Source organism: Penicillium angulare (assembly GCF_028827245.1).
Source record: "Penicillium angulare strain IBT 27051 chromosome Unknown utg000012l_segment0_segment0, whole genome shotgun sequence".
NCBI lineage: Eukaryota > Fungi > Ascomycota > Eurotiomycetes > Eurotiales > Aspergillaceae > Penicillium > Penicillium angulare.
Window position 1 is genome coordinate 528551 of NW_026623171.1, and position 25737 is coordinate 554287.

At 44.9% G+C, this 25737-nt stretch overlaps 11 protein-coding genes across 11 annotated transcripts; 4 read left to right on the plus strand and 7 right to left on the minus strand.

Moving 5' to 3' along the window:
- Window positions 1-435: 435 nt before the first annotated feature.
- Window positions 436-1254, minus strand: N7478_012837 (uncharacterized protein; the record flags this gene model as incomplete). The annotated part of the gene is made up of 1 exon (XM_056929047.1): window positions 436-1254. One exon carries the CDS (start codon window positions 1252-1254, stop codon window positions 436-438), a length of 819 nt encoding a protein of 272 aa, XP_056772409.1.
- A 1096-nt stretch (window positions 1255-2350) lies between these two features.
- Window positions 2351-2903, minus strand: N7478_012838 (Protein kinase domain-containing protein; the record flags this gene model as incomplete). Its single annotated transcript, XM_056929048.1, has 2 exons — window positions 2351-2361; window positions 2387-2903. The coding sequence occupies 2 exons, from the start codon at window positions 2901-2903 to the stop codon at window positions 2351-2353; spliced, it is 528 nt and encodes a 175-aa protein (XP_056772410.1).
- Window positions 2904-4002: 1099 nt separating this feature from the next.
- Window positions 4003-6123, minus strand: N7478_012839 (uncharacterized protein; the record flags this gene model as incomplete). Its single annotated transcript, XM_056929049.1, has 5 exons — window positions 4003-4783; window positions 4837-5064; window positions 5114-5598; window positions 5656-5865; window positions 5914-6123. The coding sequence occupies 5 exons, from the start codon at window positions 6121-6123 to the stop codon at window positions 4003-4005; spliced, it is 1914 nt and encodes a 637-aa protein (XP_056772411.1).
- A 1136-nt stretch (window positions 6124-7259) lies between these two features.
- Window positions 7260-8054, plus strand: N7478_012840 (sulfotransferase family protein; the record flags this gene model as incomplete). Its single annotated transcript, XM_056929050.1, has 1 exon — window positions 7260-8054. One exon carries the CDS (start codon window positions 7260-7262, stop codon window positions 8052-8054), a length of 795 nt encoding a protein of 264 aa, XP_056772412.1.
- Window positions 8055-8438: 384 nt separating this feature from the next.
- N7478_012841 (putative rhamnosidase B) lies at window positions 8439-10985 on the plus strand (the record flags this gene model as incomplete). The annotated part of the gene is made up of 4 exons (XM_056929051.1): window positions 8439-8468; window positions 8520-8996; window positions 9044-9762; window positions 9812-10985. 4 exons carry the CDS (start codon window positions 8439-8441, stop codon window positions 10983-10985), a joined length of 2400 nt encoding a protein of 799 aa, XP_056772413.1.
- Window positions 10986-11540: 555 nt separating this feature from the next.
- Window positions 11541-13760, minus strand: N7478_012842 (uncharacterized protein; the record flags this gene model as incomplete). The annotated part of the gene is made up of 12 exons (XM_056929052.1): window positions 11541-11649; window positions 11715-11804; window positions 11861-12075; window positions 12137-12146; window positions 12204-12348; window positions 12413-12590; window positions 12646-12795; window positions 12878-12971; window positions 13030-13190; window positions 13251-13322; window positions 13375-13514; window positions 13574-13760. The coding sequence occupies 12 exons, from the start codon at window positions 13758-13760 to the stop codon at window positions 11541-11543; spliced, it is 1551 nt and encodes a 516-aa protein (XP_056772414.1).
- Window positions 13761-15311: 1551 nt separating this feature from the next.
- N7478_012843 (uncharacterized protein) lies at window positions 15312-16099 on the plus strand (the record flags this gene model as incomplete). Its single annotated transcript, XM_056929053.1, has 2 exons — window positions 15312-15738; window positions 15789-16099. 2 exons carry the CDS (start codon window positions 15312-15314, stop codon window positions 16097-16099), a joined length of 738 nt encoding a protein of 245 aa, XP_056772415.1.
- Window positions 16100-16695: 596 nt separating this feature from the next.
- On the minus strand, window positions 16696-18207 carry N7478_012844 (M81 family metallopeptidase; the record flags this gene model as incomplete). The annotated part of the gene is made up of 1 exon (XM_056929054.1): window positions 16696-18207. One exon carries the CDS (start codon window positions 18205-18207, stop codon window positions 16696-16698), a length of 1512 nt encoding a protein of 503 aa, XP_056772416.1.
- Window positions 18208-18902: 695 nt separating this feature from the next.
- Window positions 18903-20801, plus strand: N7478_012845 (hexose carrier protein; the record flags this gene model as incomplete). The annotated part of the gene is made up of 7 exons (XM_056929055.1): window positions 18903-19007; window positions 19079-19455; window positions 19512-19640; window positions 19692-20022; window positions 20084-20415; window positions 20471-20570; window positions 20631-20801. 7 exons carry the CDS (start codon window positions 18903-18905, stop codon window positions 20799-20801), a joined length of 1545 nt encoding a protein of 514 aa, XP_056772417.1.
- Window positions 20802-20990: 189 nt separating this feature from the next.
- N7478_012846 (copper homeostasis protein CutC) lies at window positions 20991-21863 on the minus strand (the record flags this gene model as incomplete). Its single annotated transcript, XM_056929056.1, has 2 exons — window positions 20991-21648; window positions 21763-21863. 2 exons carry the CDS (start codon window positions 21861-21863, stop codon window positions 20991-20993), a joined length of 759 nt encoding a protein of 252 aa, XP_056772418.1.
- A 1189-nt stretch (window positions 21864-23052) lies between these two features.
- Window positions 23053-25098, minus strand: N7478_012847 (Zn(II)2Cys6 transcription factor; the record flags this gene model as incomplete). Its single annotated transcript, XM_056929057.1, has 1 exon — window positions 23053-25098. The coding sequence occupies one exon, from the start codon at window positions 25096-25098 to the stop codon at window positions 23053-23055; it is 2046 nt and encodes a 681-aa protein (XP_056772419.1).
- Window positions 25099-25737: the final 639 nt, after the last annotated feature.

The window sequence follows — 25737 nt, forward strand, 5'->3', positions numbered from 1 at the left end:
GAAATTGCTGAAATTAGCAATGGAAGTTCTGCAGCCTGGAGAGAAACCTTAAAATGAATCAATTCATCAACATATGAAGTGACTATAGAGTATTACTACAAAACGAAATCTACCAGGAGGACCGTGGCGTTCCATAATTCCCCAGGCCCAGGTGATGATTGATAGTTGGGGATTCAAATTCAAATTCGGGAATTCGGGATGATGGAGCTGTACATCATGATAAAAATAGTGGGTATATATCTCTTGAGACCGCTTGTATGCTGACTCGGCCAAAAATAAAACAAAAATCGGGAAATTGGGAGTAAGAACTTGTACATGCACACACACCCAAAGAGAGGGGGAGAGGGAGAGAGAACCATTTGAAGAGAGAACAAAAAAAAACATGAACAATTGAAAGAAAAATAGATTCGTAGAACCTAATGAATGGGGAGTTCTTTAATGATTTTCAAGCCCATGAGTAGGCGTAGTGGTGCCTGCACCCGCACCTGGACCTGCACCTGTGCCGGTAGCGGTGAACGGTGCCAGTGGATCGTTCGGAGTATTATCTCTGAACAGTACTGAAGATCGATCTCCGAGAAGATTTGTCGTTGACTCATTCTTTGGTATAATAGGCTCCGGTGTGACGGCTGTGGCCTTGAGAAGGTCTCGTGCAGCAATTCGCTTTGACTTTGCCCTATCGCGTGCACAGTGGAGTATACTAACTCCCGCAAAGAAGGAGAGTAAACAACAGGAAAAAATGATAGCGTCAACATTTCCTTTGTGGTTTCGTTTTTTGGTCGCTGCGCTTTCAGTACTGGTCGCGGTTGCAGTGCTTGTTGTGCTTGTTGAAGTGCTGCTTGTCGACGAACTACTGGAAGAAGTTGATGTAGAAGTCGTTGAAGATGAGGTAGATGAGGCAGATGATGTAGTGGTGGTAGAGCTGGTAGTTGAATCCGATGTAGTAGTGGTAGAGCTAGTAGTCGAAGTCGAAGTAGTCGAATCGGATGTTGTGGTTGTTTCTGAAGTTGTGCTCTCTGTCGTGGATGTCGTTGATGAGTCTGAACTCTCAGTCGTATCACGAGCAAAAATCATATCACGTTCGCCCTCGTCACGAATCTCGAAGACTTGGATAGTTTCATCCGATTCGTACCCCATAGACACACTGGCATCTTCAGTTGGTGGGGATGCGAGGGAATCGACATTGCTAATAGAGTAAGGGCGAGAGACAACGCTGGAGGCGTACACTCCCAAGAGAAGTAAAAGTAGAACTTGCATGACGACTTCCGGTACGAAATTATGGATGGAGAAATAGAAAAGAAGAGCAAAGAGAAGAGAAGAAGTACCAGGGTAATATGCTTATTTTTTTTCTGTCGAGGACTAAATCGAGAACAGGGAAAACTCTTACTAGTCTACTGGTAGTTTCAGGGCCACGACAGATTGACGTACGCACACTGCCAAAAATAACATATTCCAAGATCTAAGCTTGCGTGATTCCACAGCCTCAGTAGTTTATTTTTGCATGTTCCTCCCGAACCCAGCCACTCATAATCTAGTGGAGACCGTTTTGGTTCGATAGCCCATGATAGCACACGCACATGCCGCGCGGCACGGCCCCACAAGGCTGCTGAGGTTGTTGAAGTGTCAATTGAGAGCGGCGAGGACGCGTTGTCGCCTTCCAACCTTTGATTTTTATTTAACAAGGCAATTGATCCCTTTTTTCAAATCTAAAAACCCATGAAACTGCGTGAGAAACGGTATATTCGATATTCTGCCGTGGAAAGAAAATTCCGGGCCAACACGGACAGGGAGACAGCTGATAAGAATATAGCCGTTCTGATTGTTTTTTTTATCCCTTCCCACATCTACTCCCGAGCTGGCCGACATAAGGGGTCCAATGTTGTAACGAAGTTCTATTTTTATGATCTACTGTGTGGCTGTACTCAAGTAGCTCCTGATAAACAGACACTGAACGGCCTCAAAAGTCCGTCGAAAGCTACAGAGTACTTGGCGAGCATGAAGCTCTAGCAACTGACGAAGAGAACAAGCTAGTAGAGACCTGAAGCCTAACATTGTACTGAAAATAAAAAAAATCCTATATAAACACTATATACAAAGCGTGTTAAGTTTTCAACTTCATATTCTCCGCGAATATGCATCTTGGAAACCCTGGGAGAATGGCCGCTCATACATACGATTTTCATATCTCCATTGAGTGAACCAAGGGTAAGAGATCAAAGTTTATAATGGCGGTCTTCTGTAGGGGTCTTTCTGGAAAAGATGTTGTAATACATCTTTACAATCCTGTGACAGGTCTTCGTTGATGTGTAAATCTTCGAAAAGAATTCTTCTACGCCGATCGTAGACCCGAGAGTCAACCCCCCCCTATAATCTAGTAAACCAGACTCACATCCACAAGAAGGGTTATCCCATGGCCAGTACCCATGAAGAAGACCATCAATAATGACACCAAATTTCCAAAGGAGAGTGCGACGAACATCGTTCGGCAACGTCAACCAGGGTTCGTCTCGCCAGTCACGACCCTCGTTTTCCGGCCTTAGTACCACTTCAAGTAGCTCGGGTGACATTTGATACTCCTGGAAAGGGAGATATGCGTATCTCCTATCGAAGAAATCTCGTTCATCTAAACCGAAAAAGACGTTACCTAGATCAATTAGCTGAACGTTAAGTTGGGGATCAACAAGAAAGTTATTAACAGAGAGATCACAATGGAATAAATGAATCTGTGCCATGTCAACGATTCCTTCTAGTAGCTGCGCAGCGATTTTGCAAACAGCCATTTCATCCAAAAGAGGGATGTGAGTTGGTGAAATCAAATATCGCCCAGAAAACGCAGGGAACTTACTGGCATAATCACCCGATTGTATAGTTCGTCGATCTAAAGCTGAATCAACACATGGAGACATAATGATCGACTGAAATCTATCATGGACATAGACAGAGGCCAAATTGGGAAACCTATGACTGCGAGAGAGGAAAAGAAGATACAATGCTTCAATGGGAATGAATTTCACTGATTCAGCATTGTCGTATATAGCAGCCATAGAGTTTGGAATCAAATTTCTCCCCCCTCTGAGTGTGGTATGTCGTTCTACTTTGACTGCATAGTGTCTTGCTTCAGGCCCATAGGGATCATCAGACATGGCTTGACGATCCCGAGCGAGATAAATTGCACCAAAAGCTAGGCACGTATGAATTAGCAAAATTTCGAGCCACAGGAACATTTTAACGATGGTACTTTGAACTTACTTCCGCAGCCTAGTATGCCATATATCTCGACTTGATTTGCTAAATGCTCACAGATATTATTGACTCGGGAGGATGTAGTGTCGTTTAAAATGGGGTTTAAGAAATCGATTCGCGAAGAGTTTTCTTCTTGCTGGAAAGTGGCACCGTCAGTTCGACCAAGTTCAAAGCCATGAAAGACATGATGTTCACATCGTGAGATGGTGGCGTTGTTGCGGGATGCATATGCGTTCTCTAACCTAAATTGAAGACACCGGTGAAGATCAGGGTATTTATTGGATAAGGCGCTATGTGGGTCGAGAAGTTGGCGGGCAGCAACAGAAAGACATTTTTCACCTCGAGCCATGATTCTACCTAGATTATCTGGAGGTCAAGGGAGAAGTTTAAGTAGGCAAGAGCAGATTTAGCGAAATTTGTGACTTGAGGTAGTTCAAAACGAATCCTTACTAGCAGCGCCGTCGAGCGTTAATATACTCGGAGCTTCAGGTTGGCAACAAAGGAGGAGGTCGCTGGAGAGTAAATAAAACAGTGGCTATATACGTACTTGGAAGAAGAAAGTGCCGTTTGTTGGAACAAATAAGGGCAATGGAATATGCCATTGGGGCCATATAATATGAGATCCAAAACCTACTTACAGAACGCTGGTTGTGATATACATAGGTTGAAAGAGCCCTAAATAGAGCTATAATGAACTTTGAAACAAGAACAATGGATGAATGAAAACATTGCCCATTCTTCCCCAAGTGTATGTGCAGATACTCAGCGACTCTCCCAAAACTGTGCATCAATGGCGATAAGCCGATTGAACAATTGGTTTCGAGATCTCATTCCTGTGAGATGATAAGACTGCTCCAGCTCGTCGCCAGAAACCACAAGGCCATCAGCAGCGTCTTTACTACCAGCAGTTAGTTCAACAATCAACTTCCGTTTCCAGCCTAGGCCTTCAGTCTTTTTAAGCTCCTTGATATCCGTGACGGGTATCTGAAAAAGAACAGAGCCCTTTTTTCGACTTTCAATTCGCAAATCCTCCAGTCCAGCAGACTGGTATGTTGTGAAATACAAGACTGGGGGCTCCTTTGACGTGTCAATTACCACAGCACCTCGTTTACGTTCGAACTTTGCATCAAACTTAAGAGGCCCAAATGGTGTTGCGGAGAACTGCCTCTTCTGCAGCATTCCAATCAGATTTTTAGTGTGAGCTGATCCTGCAATGGCCATAGCACGGTCAAGTGCGATATGACCTTTGATAGCAGTTGCAACTGTGTTCCGGATGAACCTGAGGAATTTAAACATCGTTCTTCGCTTCGGTCTCGCCTCTGGCAGAGATCCTGCAGAGTTCGGTGTTTGCAATTCATGAGATGAGCCATTCTTGATCAAGTCCGTGGAGCCCTCAGGCTGCGACTTTTTCCGGGAAATGGGCCATGCCCGGTCATTGTCTCCAGGAACTGGGGGAGGCGGCAAAGGCTCGGAGTTAATTTCGCCGATTCGAAGCAGAGCTAACGTGAGTTGTGCATTCGTAGGTACATCTGCCAATAGTGTTCTAAGAATCTTGTCAGCATTGAAGGTTTAGGAATCCACTTGAGGTGGACAAACTTTTGTATATCCATATGAGATCTCCAGTCAGGGATTTTCTTATCCATAGTCTGCAGCATGTATTTGATGACTGGATCACCAAAAAATCCAAATCCAATCAAGAAGCCCACAGCTTTGATGATCCAGTAGCTCGATATCAACGGTGCAGCAATGGAGACTAGACTGAATATACCGGCCAATCGTAGTCTAGGGGAAATGAGCGAAAAAGGTGGTGTTGGTGCTATTAAACTATTGAATCATCAGCAAGGGGCCCATAATAGATTATCAGAAATCGTACTTGGCAAATCTCTCATAGGTATCAGTGATATCACTTAGCGCACGCATAAATTGGTCAGTGCCATGCGAGACCTTTTCTTTCATAGGCTTTTTGGTCTTATCCTCGGGAGCATCTTCAGCCGGGGCTTCAGTAGTATCATCAGTCACTTCTATTGCATTAGTAATAAGCGGCCGTTCAGAAGTTTCTTCAACCACTGTTTGTCCATATTTGGCGGCAGCACTTTCCATTGCAACAGTAGCAATACCATCAATAAGATTCTTTGCCTCGCGTTCCGCTGCTTCTCCCTTATGGCTTTCTGGTGCCCCGGTGAGGCTGTCCATTGACTCCGGTTGCCCTGTGCTGTCCTTATCGCGCTTTGATACCCTCGGTTTCCTTTCATAGGCAGGGAACATCAAAGTACGAAAAGGACCAACCATTATCAGTGCAACAAGAACGCCGAAAGTAACCGGTAGCAGGAGATCTAGCGCCCATGATGCGCAGTAAACCTAAAACATGTGAGCAACTTATACTATATGGACAATGGCCCTAGTGGATTAACATACAAGGCAAAATACGAAAGTGCGATTTGGGTTTTCCCACGACCTTAATCGAGTTATGTGTCTGAAGAATTCAACCACACCGACAACCACTGATGTGTAGAATCGCTCGATTGTGATGCGTAGCTTCTCCGGGGGAAACCTTTCATTGTCCACGCGATTCAAGTCTAGGCTTTGAGCCTTTGTGTCCTGTACGGCTCGCACATGGTAGATTTGCTTTTTCACGTGTTAATATACGACCCTTGGATGTGTGGAGCCACAAACCTTGTCAAATCGCCGAATCAGCATCCATAAATCCTCATTTGACAAACCCCGAGTGAGGCCCTCTTCTACTAGGCGAGAAGATTGTTTCCATTGGGCATTGGGTGACGGTCCCTTGTTCACTAGCTCGATGGGGCCGCTTCCTTCAGGGGATGAGGTTAAATCGTCGCTATGTCTGTTCAACGCTCCAGAGTCATCTTGGCCATGGCTCATTATCACAAATTCGCTTGGTATGGTAGGCTTTTTGCTTATACCAGTATGATGAAATATACTTGTCCTTTGATGGGTTGTGGTGAATGAGGGGGGCTTGTGTTGTGGCTGATGTCATTGGCATTCCCCGGGTCTAACCGTATTCAGATCAGGGGTCTTATCAATACTTATCCCTTATCTCTTATCCCCTATCGGTTGTCCTCTATCTCTTATCTCATCTTGACCTTGTTGCCTTCATGAAGCCCAACTCCAGGGGCTAGTTAACTATCTCTCAGAGCTGCTATTTCCACAATGCATACCTTTGTCACTCCTCAAAAACATAGGCTGCAAGCTGGCCTGAGTTTCCTTGAAATTTGCAAAATGAGGAAGAAAAATAACCAAAACGAGCAAATGAGCAAAACGAGAAACAAAGGAGGCAAACATCCGGCGTCCCCGTCTGTGTAAGCCCCGGAAGTATTTGGGACAGCGTTGTGTTTTGGTCAAGCTCGCGAGTCGATTGGATGTAAGCCCTGAGTACTCCGTGGTAAGGACAATAACGAGAATTAGTGTCTATGTGGCTTTTACGTCGTGACCCTCACTGAGCCAAAAAAAAATCGGCCTGAAAGAACACTCCACTCTTGCTGATGGATGGAATTGGGTCTCTGGGCCTTTGCTGACTCTCCTACGATCACTGCACTTGATGATCAAATTGCTTCTATCCAACGTCACTTACTGCGGACTAGATACTGATCCAAACAAAGGGCTTTACACAAAATGAACCCACGAACGATAGCCACGAAACGGACATATATATATACCTGTTTAGGAGATAAGAGCGAACCAATCAACCATCACGCTCTCAGTAGCGCTAGATTATAGTGCACGTGAAATTGAAGGTTTCGTACAAAGGAGCCCCATATTCCGGAGTCCAGGTGTTCCAATTGGCGGTCGCGTTCTAGCTTTGTGCGAGATGGATCCATTCCAGCCGCACTAGACTAGCGAGAGTCTCACCAGTGAAGTTTTGGCCCCCATATTCAAGGCCTCTAGGCTCAGCTCCAAGGATATAAAATCCTCATTACACCCAAAGATGAATACAAGCATGCGGGACTCTTTAAGCAATTCCCTCGGCGTACATCAGCGTATCCTTGTCTCTTTCCAGCATGCGTTTCATCGGCGATGATCTGGTCATTGACCGCAATGACAAATCTCCTCTTCAGGTCCTTTGCGCTGGGCTCCCTCGTTGCGCAACAAGCTCCATACAAGCGGCTCTAGAGTCTCAATTTGTTGGACTCCAACCATGTATGCACATGGCATACGTTATACCACACGCCGATCGCAGCGACGTCCTTCTTGAGGCCATAACAGAACGCGATACTGAGAAGCGCCACAAGTTCCTGTACAAGATATTCGATGGATTCCAGGCCACCGCTGATTTTCCGGGGTGTGCCTTCATCGACGACCTAATGGACATGTATCCTGACGCCAAAATTGTCCTCAACAAACGCCCTGGCGGCGGTGAAAGTTGGGCTAAATCGATCGCGATTCTTTCTTGGGCAGCCACATCCACATACTATTTTATTACCTTTCTCTGGAAAACTGACCGCAATTTGCACAACCTGTGGATAACTTATATGGAAATCAGCCGGGAAAAATTCGGCATCACTCAGGAGGAACTATTCACAGCAAAACATTACGAGATTCACAATGCGTGGGTCCACGCTGAAGCTGCAAAACGCGGGCGAGAGGTTTTGGAATACGAACCTTCTGATGGCTGGGAGCCTATTTGTGGCTTGGTTGGAAATGATGCGCCAAAGGAGGAACCGTTTCCTCATCGGAATGATGCCTCTGAAATCCGTACATTAACGAAAGTTTTGTACGTCCGTGGGGTCGTTTCTTGGCTGGCACTGGCTGGTGTAACTTATGGCGCAGTCAGATGGCTTGGTATAGCCAAGTGAAAGCACTCATTATAAGATAATCATTCAACCAGATATTAATAAAACCCATTTATTTGACTGCTGTGAAGCTCGGGGCGGTAAATGAGGACACTGAAAGGACAAGGAAACCCAACGGTAGGCTAAAAAATAAAAGAAATTGCTTGGTCGGACAGTGGTCACTTGAAATGCCCGAGATTCCCGAGCGATATCGTTCGTAGACCGAGTGGGATCCACCTGGGCAGGTCGGCAATTGCTCTGGCAGCGGGTTCGGGGTAAAGCTCGGGGTAAATTCCCCCGGTCGTTGGTGGCCAGGTGTCTCCCCGCGATTATGCGGGGATACAAGATAAGCAGACAAAGCTCCAATTGTGAGCCACCAAGGAATCTTTATGTCCTCTAGTACACACTATGGATGAAGAGATACTGGATAAGCAGAAGGTTTGCAGGATTTGCACTCATCCACTCGCTGGTAGCTAATGGTGTGAATAGACGATTGAGAGTCTCCAAGCGAATTGGATCTGGGTTCCAGACTGGGTCGACTCTTCAGCGATCAACACCGCCGGGCGTCTAGTCAAATTCACACGGAAATTCAATTTGCAATCGAACTCAAGTCAGGCGATATTGCATTTTTCTGCCGATACAAGATACAAAATCTTCGTCAATGGGATACATCTAGCCACGGGCCCCGCCAGAGGGAGTCCCCTCATCTGGTATTATGATACCTTGGACATTGCAAAGCATCTTCAAATTGGGCAAAATGAAATCAACTTTGTGGTCATCCGGTATTTTGCCTCATCTCGTGGGGGAATGCCGTTTGAACGAACTTCTACACCAGGCTTGACAGTCACTGGCAGTGTTAAGACAGCGACCGAGACGATTGACTTAGAGTCGCGACAGCTTTGGCAAGCACAGGTAGATGAAAGCGTAACATTCCCAATGGGACTTGTGGATGATGTGTTTCTTCATGTATGTTTTCTTCCAACCTCTTGTTTCGTCATCTAACAAAACAAAAGATCAGTGAACGAGTCGAGCCCGTCGAGCCTAAGCCGCCCACGACACCTATTGCATATAACCTCAAGACCCTGAATGGAGAGCTTCCACCATGGCGCCTACAACCACGATGCATCCCATTCCCTGAGATGGGAAAAGTGGAAATGAATATTGTCAAATTTCACGACAGTTGTGTCTCGGTCGATAATTGGACAGAGTTTTTTTCGCAGAAACGCCCCCTCACACTCCCATCTGGATCACGCCACGTACTTGAACTGCAAGCGGATGTTCATTCTACTGCATTCCTGAAATGGGTATTCAAAGCAGTTGAGAAGCCATCTGAAATCCGAATTCGAACGACTTACTCGGAGGGATACGAGTTGGAGCCTCGTTCATATCCATTTTTCCGTTCAAAAGCTGACCGCCTAGATAAATCGGTAGGCCATATTCTTGGCCCATACGATGAAGCGGTGATACCAGTACCAGAATTTGTTGAAAGTACATATGAACCTTTCTGGTTTCGAACATTTCGAGTCTTAAGACATGAAATTACAATTGGGGCGGAGCCGGTGACCCTGGAATCGTTCAAAGGGACACAGGTGAACTATCCGATGGCTGTGAAAGCTCAATGGAGCAATCTAGATGACCCGCAGAGCAAAGAAATCTGGGATGTTTCGATTCGAACTATGCGGAATTGCATGTTTGACGGCTATTCCGATTGTCCTTTTTATGAACAACTTCAGTAAGTGCAAAAGCAAAGGGTTCTAGGCGAGAAACTGACTAGTCGACAGATACTCTGGTGATAGTCGATCCGTTGGGCTGTTTCACTATCTTCTGTCCGGAGATGATAGATTGATGCGACAAGCAATCACAAACTTTGGTTCCTCTATCACCCCAGAGGGCCTGACACAATCCCGATTTCCATCTCATGTTCCTCAAGTAATTGCGGGATTCTCACTTTACTGGATCTTACAAATTTGCGATCATCATCTTTTCTTTGGGGATAGCCGGTATTCTCGTTCTTTTATGCCTCGAATTGATGGTGTGCTCGACTTTTTTAATTCGCATGTAGACGAATTTGGGTTGGTCAGCGGTATGCCAGAGCATGTATGGCAATATGTTGACTGGGTAACAACATGGGGCGCAACTGACGAGCATCCCGACAAAGGGGTACCAAAATCTGGCCGGAAGACAAACAGACACACATACTTTAGTATGCTGTACGCATACGTCCTCAAGCAGGCCGCGCAACTTATCCGAGACGCTGGAAGACCAGGGAACGCAACAGAATATGAGTCACGGGCCGACTCCCTAATATTAGCTATACGGAAGCATTGCTACGATGGTCAATCTTTCACTGACTCAACCGTTGATGTTGCTGATGATCTCTCCTATTCCCAACATTGTCAGGTTTTCGCCGTCCTCTCGGGCGCGGCGGTGCCTTCGGAATCGGAGAATCTCCTGGTGACGTCTTTCGAGAATCAGAAATTCTCCAAATGTTCATACATGATGCGTTTCTATGCCCTTCGCGCCCTTGCGATGACAGATGGGAATGCATACGATAGACTTTGGCATAGCATGTGGGCTCCTTGGAGGTCCATGCTAGCAAATAATCTGACCACTTGGGAAGAGGATGATGTTCGCCAGCGTTCGGATTGCCATGCATGGGGAAGCGTCCCAATATATGAATATTGTACAGAAGTGGCTGGTATTTTGCCCATTGCGCCGGGATGCTCCAAAATATCATTCAAGCCCCGTCTTGGCCTGGGTAAGGCTGTTGATGCCAAGGTTGCATTGGGGCAAGAAAACCTAGCGTCGGTTTCTTGGACGACTGGCCCTGACGAGGAGATTACGGTCCAACTCAAAATTACAAAGGCCATAGATGTTGTAAGCCAGCTACCAGGGGCTGAGCTGGTAGAGCATGGAATCGTGGATGAGATTACACTAGTTTATGGGCGTGTTTGATTTCGAGGTTTGCAGAATGTGAGACAAAAAAAGAAGACAAAAACATGTCGGCTGTCTATAAAGCATAGAGTACAAAATTTTGATATTTCTTCTTAGAGAATAATGATAATACTATTTCCCTGTTATCTTCTCTCTCTTGCTCTACACATCCTTCAAGTTCTTCCAAGGCTTTGACGAGGGGCTCACATGTAATCTTAAAGTTGGAATCCAATACTAAAAGAATATTACACTTTTTAGGATCAAACTCCTTGTAAATCGGGGTCAGTAATGTCACTTGAGGTGTCTTCAAGTTCGAGTAAAATTTACTATCTCGTAGCATAGTATATAGCATTCGAATATTTTTCATCTGAAGCAAAAGTTCAGAGGCACATCCATCAACCCTTGATATTAGTGTCACGATCTTGTCACAAGATTATTCCGAGATCTGATCCAGAACCCGTGGATCTTCAGAGCACAGGCGCTACATGATTTAAATTTCGAAAAACAGCGAAATTTCCAATCCGTATATGTAGCGTCGGTTAAAGCCATTCGTCTGCAAAATCCATTCAATTCCAATCATGCGTCATCAACTATGATCTTCCCCGCGTTGTGACTTTCATCAGCCCTCAATTGTACCTCAGTGACATATCCCTTGAACTTCCGAAGATTAACCTTCTTCTCGAATCTGTTCGCGATATTGTTATTAGCTACCCAAAGCGTAATAATGACTTCCAGAGGACTTGGACTAACAATTCATCAATTTCAGCAGGTGTGCGACGTGTGACCTCGGGTAAGATAAACCAGGCCACAATCACTGCTATCGTTCCACTTCCAGCAAAACTGAATGCTCGGTGTTAGTAAATGTACTATCTCGAAGTGATTATAGTGAAACTTACAAAAAACCGGTCTTGACTCCCCAATGCGAGACACTGCCATTGTCTATCATAAGTGGCGTGCAAAAGCTAAACAGGATTGCAACACCATTAGATAAAGCTAGAGCCCATCCAGAAGTCTGAGCTCGCAAGCGCTGCTGTGGAACCTCAGCTGGATAGGCATACCCGATTGCTGAAGCGCCAGTGGTTGAAAAGGTGGCCAAACAAGCAAAGAAGATCTAATATTCTCGGTCAGTAATCATATGTGAGTTTCTTGGTTTCAGCAAAATTGAGACATACCAGTAAAGAGCTAGTTGATGGTTTAGTGTAGTCAAAGCATCCGATTATTCCCAAGCATAAAACTGACAAAACGGTGACAGCGTACGGGTAGACGGTTAAAGGTCGTCGTCCAAATTGATCCGTAAGCGTTGCAGTAAGAATCATTGAAAGGAGCTGTACACAAGACAGGATAACAGTAACTAAGAATGGATTCTTGTTTCCAGCATATTGAACTGGAAGGTTTACCGTTAGGTACTTCTTGTGTCAAAACAACTTGAAGCTGGAGAGATCACTTACAGAAGTATGTCGCATATGTATTGAAAACAGCGAGTCCCACAAATTGTTGCGTTATTTTAGGCCACGAAGCGATAATGAATCGAATCAGATTTCGGCCTTTGAATACAGCGAGTTTACCAATTTCGGCATTTCTCTCTGCAAGCAATCGCTCCTCTGTAACTGTGCCGTCCATCACACTCTGTAGGAGGTCCAAATTTAGCCAATTTCTTAACAAACGAATAGCCTTCACTTACAATTTGTTCTTGAACATCGTATCCTTCAACCTTTCCATTGAATTTACGAAGGACGTTTGCTGCTTCATCAAGCTTGCCCTTACTGACGAGCCACCAGGGAGATTCTGGGATTAGTATGAAGATGATGGCGGTACAACCGATCATTGCCCACTAGATAATACATTCTGAATGTCAGCATACAAGATCAAGCACGCAAAGTTAAAGTCTCCTTTTAATCGCTAGGCTATCCCACCTGAGTATAGATTGGTGTTCGGAAATCCATGGGATCGGTGTCATTCAGTCTGTTAAGAGCAACCGAAGCAAATATTTGTCCGAGAACAAACCAGCTATGATCGTGGAAGTCAGTCTCCTGAGGATGTCACAAACTAGCAGAATGATCCTTACAAGCTATATGCGTTGATATAGAATCCTCGAAGTTGAGTTGGGGCGATTTCAGACAAGTAAAGGGGAAGTGTGGACTGCAGCATTCCTACGCCCATGCCAGAGAAAAGCTTTGCCACGAGCCAATGCTCCCAACGAGTAGCAAAAGATTCGATGAATATGCTCTATATATTCCAGTTTAAGTCAATTATGGAGATGAAAGTTGTCTTTACGGATTCACTCACTATAACGAGATCAACCCAGATGATGTACAGTGCTACCTTTCTTCCATAAGCCTCTGTCACATATTGTAAAAGCTAGATTATAATTAATATTTGTTCATAAAACACTTCCTTTTTATTGACCTACAATTTGTCCAACTGTTTGGCCTGCTGATTGGATTCCACCCCAAGCTGAGACGTATGTGCTATTCATGGTAGTTCTCCCCTTGGAGGCGAATTGACGAATGAATCCAGTATTGGCAACGATTCCTCCATTGAGATTGATTTCTAAACATGCATTAGCCTTTCCATTGGAGTTCCGCTCCGTATTTTACAATAGCACTCACGGTACCCATCGAGGGATGCACTGAAAGATGCAATCATAGCGACCATGGAAATGACTTTGAACTGTCGCGCTGTTTGCCAGACTGAGAGCTCATCGGCTTTGGACCGCAAAACATGTGCGTTGGAGGCTCGTTCATCGATTGAGTGAACATTTTCAATGTTTTCACTATCATTCTTTGGCTCCTCCATATCTTCGATGTTTACAATATGGCGGGAAGATTCGAGGTCCGATTAAGCAATTTGTTCCACGCAGGAAAGTAAACGATTTCTGCCAATAAGTGAGCTTGGCAGCCTACCTCGTATAATCCAGTTTCAAAAATATGTATGGCAGGGGCATTCTTTTTTCAATCCTTTAGAACATGTTCGAATGCGGGGTTCGGTACTTATTACGGGGTAATGTATTGTGATGAATTGGAATCACATAACAAAGCTGAAACTTAAATGCGAATTCGGGCATTTGATTACAATTGTGTATAAAGTGATATCACATGGGATTATCGCGGATATCTTTAAAGGGCAAATTCATTTCCCGACTATGGTCACTGGCGTGGCCTAAATGAATTGGTTGAGGGCCAGCCTGCGATATAGCATGACGGCCCTTCGAAGGGACGCAGTCACCGGGCTATTTCTCGGGCAGGACTCTCCCGAACTAGAAAGTGGAAAAATATTTCGGTTTCAAGTTCTAGCTCCCCTAGGCTCAAGATTTCAAGGCTTCTTCCAAGGTTTGAATGCATGATCCCCAAAAACACTTTCGATAGATGATCGACTTTCTGCAGTGACGACTTAATTTTATTCTATTGACAAGACCAGCAATGAAGCCCGATACAAAGTCCATTGGTAAAATAGAACGGGGATTTCTAAGGCCTCGTATAAAAGTGTGGAGACCGAAGTTCTTCCGCCGAATAACCATGTTTATTCCAATTCAACAATACTTAGCGCCGGAGTTTGCTCCAACAGGATAATTTCCGGCGGTTGTGGGATCACAGGGGCTTCAAAAGCCGCAGCATTGATAAAGATATCCCAGAATGAGTGCTGTACGACCAGTGCTCTCTTGATGGCTGCATTATTTGCTTAGAGGTATTTTATGGCTATCATGCGTAGTTCGTTCGTCCCCTAATTTCGCAACCCTTGGAGCAATGCAAAATCGCCCCTGGAGAATGCGGAAAGAGAAGAAAAAGAAGAGAGAAAAAGGCATGTTCCATGAGAGAAATCCCACCAGTAATATAGCAGGCAAAAATATTTCTCGACATTGTCGAATGAAATTTCAAACTTTGGTCTTTGTCAGCCAGCGCCGATGCAGCGATATTGTCTACCAACTACTACTAGTAGTGCGTGCGATTTCCAGGTCTATTGACGTGGTCTAGTCGAAACTAAATGGCCTCTATCTCGTAGAAATGCATATATATATCCCAGATAATGTCTGGCAACGCTTGGCGCTCCTGTTCCGTTCTAGTGCTCACCCCTCGCCGCTTTATGATCACTGAGATTATTTTCAAGGTTTTCAACTAGTATTCTTACATCCGTATTACCTTGAGAAATACGAAGATTTTCCACCGCCCGTTCTCGTTCTCGCTCGCCAAAATCCACTTCTCTTCCCCACCTAGGCTCCTCTAGGGTTTACAAGAAGATAATCCCCGAAATGTCTCCACTCAGGCATCTTCAATGACACACCTACGACATCTTTAAATCATCTTTCCTCTTCTCAGATTAGTCTACCACTGGGATAGAACTACTGGGACCATGTCTTCCGAGTCCCCAGCTCTTTTGCCAGCGCCTTACGATGAAGAAACGATAGTCACCCAATTGACCTCTATTTACACCTTACTTCACAAGCTGAGCTACTACTGCCCCGGGGACGTTGTATTCCCTCCGGCAGGTGGCCATACCATCAATGAGGAGCTATGCTATGAGCTCCTTCTTACTCCAGAGGTAGTATCTCTTATAAAGAAGATTCCCTATACGGTTGGCGGCTACGAAAAACCACCTTTATTACAATCCCGTGCCTATGAATATCTTAATGATGACGATATCCGGAATGGCCGCGATCCTGAAAATACTGGCACGAGTGAACCGTTAAGAATGGATTTTTTGAAACCATGGGAGATTGCACTGACTTGCTGGGTGCAAATGGATGATGGATTCTCAGTCATTCTGAATATCAAGTCAAGTATATTCCCTACCCTTTGTATTTGGAGAAAATAATTAATAGTAAATTAGATATCATTCAAATCATAGATGGATCTAATTATGGTGATGAGAATGACTTCCGGGCCTCGGAGGAAAGCAAGGCCTACCATGCCCCTACCTACCTCCCTGGAATTATCGATGATATTTTTAATTTACAATATATCTATACTACCGATGGAAATATTATCCACCCTGAGTCACCGGAGCAAATTCAAATAAGGCGGATTCTGACCGGGGAGTATGGTTGGGGGTCGGATTTTCGGGAGGAGGACTGGCGACGAGAGGGAGAGGATACCTGCCAAAGGATATCGGATGTGCAAATGGAAATGTGGGAGGTGTGATCAGGTGCTTACGTCTCTACCGGAATGAAGAAATATTTAATTTGACGTCAAAAGGTTAGGTAGATAAAGAATGATGATATTGGATAGAGTTCTTTTGATGAAGTAGGTACACAAACTAATCCTTGGAAGACTACAACTTCCAAGTATTCATACATTTTATATCAACCACGGTTCGTATGCCTCACTTGAGGGGCCCAGGGCTGGGACCCTCGGTAATTCATTTGTCCGTTCTTTGATCATTCCTTCAATATACTTGCATACCCGTCAAGCGAGCTGATAAATGGTTTGGTTGAGTCAAATTTGAGTGATTAGATATTCTGATTGGACCACAACGCGGTGTGCCGGCTGACTCTACGGTTGATTGTCTAATAGCACCTTGGGCTTGACATAAATAGGCTAAAGTGCTCATTCCATTGTCTCAGAACTATGTACCATGTACCCGAGAGATCCTGGGTATCGGTGAACTGCATAGAATGCCATTTCATGTCCCATATTGCATCTATAATTCTGCTGTGACTGAAACAATAGTTTTGAGCATTGATATGCTATTTCCCTGCGAAAGTCTAGAGAACCTGATGGACGCGGACCCGACAGAATCATAAATCCTGATTGGAAAATGGGACAAGAGCAGGTGTCAAATCCGGCGGCTCGGCGAATTCTCGATCATATGGCCACATCGGACGATGAATTCGACGATGTCCAAGACGCGGTAAGTCTTGATCAACACCCCCCGGAGTCAGTGCAAGCATCCAGTCAACAGCCATATCAAACAGCTCCGGCTCTAGATATCCTATTTTCACAATCACAACATCTGCCCCACGAGGATCAAGATTCAGCTGCGTAAAATCAAACTCATGGTGATAAGGCTTGCGCAACTTTGTAATAATAACAAAGACACTTCCAACTTGAAGCACAGCCTCAACAACAGCATCCCTATCACCATGTCTGATAGAGTGAATACGTCCAGTCATTTGAATTGGCCCATGATGGAGGTTGTCAACTTGAGCACCCACTGTCACGGTAACAATGGCATTTATACCTGTTTGCAAAATGATATCAATTGCTTCCGGGCCTGGAATGCTCGCGTAAATAACTTTTGGGCCAGCCGAGTTCTGAAATTCAGGACGAGATAGAACGCGATGCAGACTCCAAGTAACATCTCCAGCCCCTCCAGCGGTGGGGTTGTCACCTGAATCTGAGATAAAATATGGTCTGCTGGTTGACTTCAGAGCGGAATCAATGCATTCGGACAGAGATCCAGTGGGTGCGACAAATTCAAATGCATCGCGTTGGTCCCAAAAATGCTTTGCCAGTTTATGGGCACCCTGTATAACTGGCTCCTTAGCCCACCCCGTGACAACCACGACAGCGTGGTTTCGAGGCTCATCAGCCCAGGCATAGCCAACCCAAATACTTGCATCCAAAACTCCCGTTGTCTTTATAACACCTGGAATCAGGCCGTAGAGTCCTTTCGCGGGTTCCATACGAGTGGATGTCTGTTCTCCCGGTAACAGAATCGGAATTGCAACTCTTGCCTTCAAAGGCCTAGTAGGGGACCCATTGGAGGACGTTAAGACATCAACAAGGTCCTGACAAGCTCGCTCTTTAGTCTCCATCGCGTCCTCATGCGGTGCCATTCGGTAACAAGTTATCAGATCGGTTTGATGCGCCAGTTCTTGAGAGACATTTCCATGCAAATCCATTGATGCCGATACAATAACTTCAGGACCGATCACCTTCCTAATCCGGTAGAGAAGATCTGACTCTACATCATCAAGCCCTTCAACGCACATTGCGCCATGGATATCGAACCAAAGGCCATCGATGACAATTGAGCTCTTGAACTCTTTCAAGCGATCGATTATTTCATTTGCTAGTTCCTCGAATGATTCACGCGATACAATGCCTCCCGGAAGTGCATGACCTATAAGAGCCCCATGCCATGTTGCAGATTCCCCAAGCCTAGTTCCGGGATGAATGAAGGAGTATTTTTCAATCACCTCATTCCCGCGCCGTGGATGAAATGCTGCAGCCAGGGTACGAGCTGGGGAAAAAGTAGAGGTCTCGCAAGCGAGGCCCGCGATGACAATATTCGGCCGTTTCGACATCGTATCTTGCGGTTCTTTCACTTCCGGAAGTGTTCACGTCTTGTCTGAGTTAAAATGCGAACTCAATTCTCTAGTCCAAAGGCGCCACGTGGAATCAAGCATCTACTATGAGGTTGCACTGACATTCAGTTGTTTCCCACCCTCGGTTATCTCCCCATGCAACGTCGCGTCGAACCGCCTGGCTGAACACTAATGAGCACCGACCCCGCTTTAACTCTATACAGATGTCAATGGATTCAAGGGCTCATCGTGTGGGGCACACACCTTCCTGTGATAGCACTAAGCACTTTACGCTGGAGAGTGAATGTTTTGAATTTTGTCACGGTCGGGGGGGGGGGGGGGGGGCGGATGTTGAGTCCACGAGTGATTCCAGTCGTCAAAACAACTCCTCGGGAGGGAACAACCCTGCACCAAACGCTTATCTTCACTATCACTAATCACATATCGATTGGGCAAATGCTTAAATACCACCTCGGGGTACATGACAATTTTATCTTTTATCTCTACCCCGCTGATCAGCGTTCTAGTGTTGAAACGATCCATCCTATCGGTGATATTAGCGATGCGGAGAAGACGAAATTGGAAATCTCCACGGAGGATACTCTTACTACAAAAATTCAGATAAACACACCTTTGACCGCCATAGAGCCCGGTCGCAAATCGCTACTCTGAAAATATTTCACGTCGACGCTCTCATGTTGAAAAAGACGTCAACAGGAAGTTGGATGCCGGCTTGGGTCCCCGAGTCGACATTCACTGTTTCGATACTGTTGCTTATCTGCTCAATTGTTCAGTCTGCTGTGAGTTAAATTGGTAAATTGCAAAGCGCTCCCCAGACATGGGTGCTAACATTTATGGGTAATATTTCTAGACAGGCGGCTATGACGGATCTATGCTGAATGGTCTGAATATTCTTCCATCTTATACAGATTACTTCCGCCTCAACGAGGCAACAACGGGCCTTAACACATCATCTGTCTTTATTGGTGGTTTCCTAGGACCGTTAGTATCAGGCGTTGTAGCGGATCGATTAGGCCGTCGCCCTGCCATATTTTGGGGGTCTTGCATAACTATCGTGGGAATCATTCTACAGACGGCTGCGCAGGATATTGCCATGTTTGTGGTAGCACGAATTATTCTTGGATTTGGATCTCAAGTATCTGGTATTGCCGGAGGAGTATACCTCGCAGAGACATTCCCAAGTCGATGGAGGGCTTGGGGCGTGGGACTCTTGAACGATTTCTTCTAGTACGCAATCCCGCTATATTCCTATACGATGAAATTGCTTTTAACGGAGATTGCAGTGTTGGAGCCTTGATGGCAGCTGGTATAACACTTGGTACTGGCCAGTGGCAGTCGACGTGGGCATGGAGAGCTCCCTCTTTATTTCAAGCGGTTTTCTCGGGCCTTTGCATCTTGACCTTGCCATTCATGTAAGCTAAGATGCCACTTCCTTTTCAATTCATGGCTAATTATGAATTCAGTCCTGAATCCCCTCGATGGCTTGTTCACCAAGGATATTATGAGGAGGCACGCCTCTCTGTGGCTCAGACAAACGCAAACGGAAATCTGTCGGATCCAATAGTCATTGCTATATTTAAAGAGATTGTGGACACTTTGAAATGGGAAAAGGAGAATGGATCGGCAATGAGTCCCATGGAGATTTTCAGAACACCCTCTGCTCGGAAGCGGCTTCTTATCGGGATGTCCCCTGGACCATTTTCTTGTATAGCTGGAAATATCATTGCGTCGTACTACTTTGGTTCCGAGCTCAACAGCGCAGGTATTACTGACACGAACGATCAACTGAAAGCAGTAAGTATTTTCCCTTTGAGGAAGATTTCATATTTTGTTTTATTGACCTGACGCTTCACAGAGTGTTGTTCTAAATGCTTGGTGCTTGATATGCTCCCTGATAGGAACTCAACTTTTGGCTAAATGGGGAAGAAAGCCAACAGCAATGCTTTCACAAATTCTTTTGAGTGCATGTCTATTCATCATTGGCGGATTATCGAAGGTATATGCTGCTAATCCGAAAGACGCGTCGAACTCTTTGGTTTACGGAAATGTGGCCATGATGTTTCTATTCCAAGGCTTTTACTCAATTGCGTGGACACCACTTCTCTATCTTTATCCCCCGGAGATCATGAATTACTCAATTCGTGCGAATGGAGTGGCTTTCTCTTCATTTGTTCTCAATGCATTCGCGTAAGTCAGCACCATATATTATGCTACTTTGATAAGTCTGCTAACCGAGCACAAGGTTGGTGTTTACTTTCATTATGCCAATTGGACTTGGAAACATTGGCTGGAAGATGTATATGATCAACGCGTCTTGGGACCTCATCATACTCGGTCTTATTGTATGTCTTCTTTGCCCAAGAGTACTTCTCACATATTCCCACGATAGCTGACAGTAATAGGCATACTTCTGGGTCGAGACTAAAGGCAAGACTCTGGAGGAAATAGACGCCATCTTTGAAGGGGAGAAGCACTCGTCCGTACCAGATGTTGAGAAAATTCGGCGGGGACAAAAGGTCATTGACACGGAGGTCCTTGAGGAGCAACTTGAAGCAGAGTTGAAAATTCATTAGAATATCCCCGTGTCCAATACAACGTACCGCAATGTCGCAACATGTGTTTGGTTTCGAATCGATCAGCGTCCTAGAAGAATATTGCAGTCGGCTCCGGAATCTGAGAAAACAAAATCTAAAACGCAATAGTCCATTCCAAAATTGCACTTAAGAGAGGCTTGGGATACATTCATTTTACTAGTATTAATATTAAACAATTAACTCTCTGAGTTTGCCCACTTCATTCACGTCAACATCATCAGTCTGATTAACCAGCGCACTTGAATGGAACACAGGCGCAGATGTTTTCTCATTCAAGAGCCGTACATTAGAAGGCCTCACACCCCCTCCCACTATAATTTCTGGCACCCGAGTACCAACCGGGAGAATTTGTTGAACGCGACGAAGCTCTTGAAAAAGGCGACCTAATTCATCAATGCATTCCAACGCGGTATTCCCCGACGGGCCGCCACTTGTTAATATCGAAGCAAAGCCACATTTTGCAAGTTCACTCAGCGTCGCACCCCAGTGATGCTCTGGAATGCAATCAAAGGCGCGATGGAAAGTACATGGTTTTCTTCCAGCGAGTCGAACCAGTTCTGTATTTCTCTCAATGTCAATCCATGAGTTCGAGTTGGTATCCCCTGGTTGTTTTTGGTTTAGAATTCCAAAAACAAAACCATCCGCTCCAGCTTCCTTCATAGCAACCAAAGTGGATTTCATGATCTCAAAATCTTCCTTGTTGTAGACGAAGCCTTCGGAATGTGGGCGGATCATCACGAAGATTGGAATCGACAACTGGGATTTCAGCTGCGATAACACCCCTGGGTCTGGTGAAAGCCCCCCAGATGCATAATCATGGCATAATCTATATGTATATCAGTTAACATGCTCTTGACTAACAAAAGATTTATTTGCTTGCAGAGCAGACCGGCAAGGGGTAGGGGATAAGGGGTAAGGTGGTGAAATAGCGATCACTCACTCAATCCGATCGGCCCCGCCTTCAGCCGCACTGATGGCCGATGTGCCATTGAAACATGCGATTTCTAAAAGAGGACGTGGTTTTATGTCGTGCAAAGACATGGCGCAAGATCTTGCAGCTGCAAACCTGCTTCTACTATTCAAATATTTCGATGACCAGGTGTGCACTGAGGAGGTGGGGGCGTCCGGGCGGCCGCGGGGTATAAGATGGGCTCCACGACTAGCCGAAGCTACTTAGCCCAAGGCATTTAATCCCGCGGTGAGACCTTGTCAACATCTAAGTTTGAACAAGTAAACAATATATGTCTATATTCTCATCGATGTCTATTGGTGTCCTGCATTAATTCCTGGTATGTGTGACCGTATAGGTCCATAGGGTGTACGAAAGTAGATCTTATTCAAGTTTACTTTGTTAAAAGATTATTGGACAAGTAGATACATAAATAACTCGCAGGAATGTGAATATATCGCACAAATAATGAACAATACAATTGAAAATAGGTAGCTATAAAAATGAATGAAACACTGTATGAGTCCAACGACTTCTGTGATGACTCCAATAATCCAGTCAGCTTCACACAAATTGCGTTAAGTTATTAAAATGTGACCCTGGGCTGTTAAGTAATGTGCAGTCATCAGGTATGTCTTCCAAGAGGTCTTCAAAGTTTTCAGGCCACCATGTACTATATTCCAAACTCTGATAAGTCCGTGGGTGATGTGAATCATCAGGTGCATTCATATTTCCGCTCGATGGGCTTAACTCTTTTACCGATATTGGGCCCGATATAGCGGAGCTAAGACGTTCTGGCTTTGGCAATTCCAAGTTCACCTGGCCACCTGAACTTAGACTTGACATATGGACAACTTCACCAGCTGTTCCTGTCTGTTTATTGGTAGAGTCAGTCTGTTCCTCGGATGTCGATGAAAAGGGAGACATTGGAAGGGGTTGGTCAAAGTCAAATTGACTCCTCCAAACACCCTCCTGGGAGTTGGAAAATCGGTTCCAATTAAATATTAGAGAGTGATCCGGGCTCTGTGAATTCCGTGGTTTACGCGAGAAACTTTCAGGTCTCCATGTATATGGGTATTTGTCATGTAATTGACGGTAGTCGGTTGAGAAAAATCGCGCGAGTACTTTGACACTCATTTGATAGAACGTGGTTCGAAATACCTTTGCGAGAGGATATTCACCTTCCAGCTCTTCCAGTAGAGCTAGAGCAGTAAGAACAGTGTGATCGAGAACTTGAAATGACTGGTTCTTCAATGTTAGATTCATAGCAACTTGTCAAAGCTAGCAAAACACATACCATTCCTTGGGCCACCTGAACGGAACTCCAGAATGAGCAAAGAAAAAAACTACCTGATATCTGCGAATTAGACTGCGCAAAATGTAATTGTAGTGAGACTTCTGCTCACCTGCAATAAATATCCAGTTCGTCGACAAATACGAAATGTTGTTCAAGCCAAGAAACCGCATCTCACGGTAGAGTTGGATAACTCTTTGACATGCTTTCACCAGTTTGAAGTAGCTTTCTGTCAACTCCGATTCGCGGGACTCATTCAAACATTGGCAAGGATGAGGATCAATGGAATGATCCTCGACAATGTCCTCGGGAATCAACACATTTTGACGATATAATGTGATGATATTTTGCCAATACTCCAACTCCATCATATATTCGCATCCATTAAGGCAAGTTTGAGATGACCTTGGGATATTCAGTCTCCATCTATCGAGTTTTGTAGTCATATCTCGCCGCCAGCTAATAAATTTGCCGCATCTAGCAAGGGATCGAGACGTCTCGAGAGACGATTGAAATGAGTGATCGGTACCAGTGGAGCAGGAATGCTGACATTGGATCATGCGGTGGATTTCAGACTGCAAAGTCCTCAGTTTCATAACATGATGTGTTGCATATCTGTAGCTTGGCAAATTCTGAGAGATCTTCAAGTTCAAATTGAGAGGCTCATTCCCATTGAGAGGGGAATCGTCGGCTGTGGATGGGTATTGAGTAGTCACGACTTCATCTGGAATGAAGAATGGGCGACCTAAGTAGGGAGCAGAAAGACGTTCCAAACTATATATAGACCACCATAAACGACGACGCAGATCCACAATGTCGTTGCCACCGAAGGAATTGTATCTAGGCTCTTCCGGGTCAGAATCATGCCCTCCAGACCTCGATGCGAAGTTATAATCGGAGTAAAGGCGTAAATCCGTAGCGGAACGCATAGCTACATGGACCAGTCTTTCCAATGAAGGAGTTGCGGGTCTGAGTAGCGTGCACAGGGAGAGTAAAATCAGTGCTTGCAATTCCTCGAGTTTTCTCGGGTAATCTAAAGGTCGAGAAATGGAAAGGTATGATTCAAGGTGGACCATTGCAGATGACCTATACAGCTCCGGTGCATTTAAGACATGGGGTGAGTCCTCTTTTGGCGACACGTGGTTATTTGCATCCTCATCTTTTATAATGGATAGATTTTTCTTTTCAGCTCCAATCGCAAAAACCATAAAGGCAGTATACAACTTCAGGGAACAAACAACCCCTTTAGGAACCAAATATAAGTCATCCAGGATTTTCTGAAAGTCGTCACGGCGCAAAACAGGTGTATATGGATTTATGTGCTCAAAGTAGAGTCTTGTCAACTCTTCAGCTTCCTCTCTTTGGCGAGGGAGCTCCAATGATTCTGCCTTTGGGCCATCAAATAAAAGGTCATATAATGAGGTGCGAACAGACCCGGTGTCTTCATTTCTGGCACCTCGACTCTCCTTCGTCATCACATGTCGTACCGTCGCTCCAGATAGAACTTTCTCAATTCCAGTTGCAGAGAGGACTCTGAAATTTGTAGTACCACGGAAGCATGGGTCATTTGTAGAAATTGTCAGAGACTCTACGCTCCCAAGAAAGATATCATCTTGCTCTGAGTATTGAGAATCGCATTCATCTTGCCTAACTTTTGGCGAAGTGGTATTTTTAGATCGATCATACTCCTCGTTGGAACAAGATAAATCGCGCTGTTCTTTGCATGGAATATCAGGATCTTCAAGTTCGATACCCGGGTTGAGGGGAATTTTGTGACGAAAGAGGAGCGAATCAAGGTACTTCAGTCGATTCTCAAGATAATAAACGTAACTCCGTGGAACCTCTCGTTTGCTGATTGGATCATAGCCAACGCATCGAGATTGGGATTTCTCACAAGGCTTGCATCGGGGGAGAGATTGATCACATCTGTGCTTTCGCAATCGACATCTTTTACAAGCTGACACATTGCGGAAAGAGGGGCCACCGAGCGAGGCATCTCTTGTCAATTTCGGCGATAAATTGGAAACAGTCATATCCGCCCTCCGAAAGCATGTGCTTCTATTGAAAGGCGAATGATCGAATAAACTAAAACGTCCCAAGACAGCGATTTTGAAAGATTGCTGGACAACTTGAAGGAATATTCAGAGATGACTGTAATGGGCTCAGATAGCAAATCAAGTTATAGTGCGCATGTGGGGAAGTAGTAGTATATCATATGATAGTATTCTTCTGTGAGCAGTGCTGTGATTAGCGAAGAAGTACTTTTGGGTAGCATATCCATGTTCAAGTTATTGACAACAGATGGAATCGCGCATAAAAACTGCTATTACTCGATTGAAACTGATTTAACGCATATGGCTGATAGTGACGCAGGATTTTGCAAGAATTACTCGATTAAATTCTGTCAAAGAAAACAAAGATAAGAAATATTTGGGGTTCTGCAGGATTATATTACTCGATGAAAACACAAAAGCGGGTGTTGGGGTCGATCACCACCACTAATCTATACACTTTCCGCGGAAAGGTAATGCTTGTGGCATCGAAGCTTAGCCCTAGAGGGAAGCATAAGGGGAGATATGACGTTGGTAGCTCAATCTGAGCATGCAAGCTAGTAGCCGATATGGCTCCAGTCACCTGGATAATGTCAATTAGGTGCCCGATGCTAATGAGAA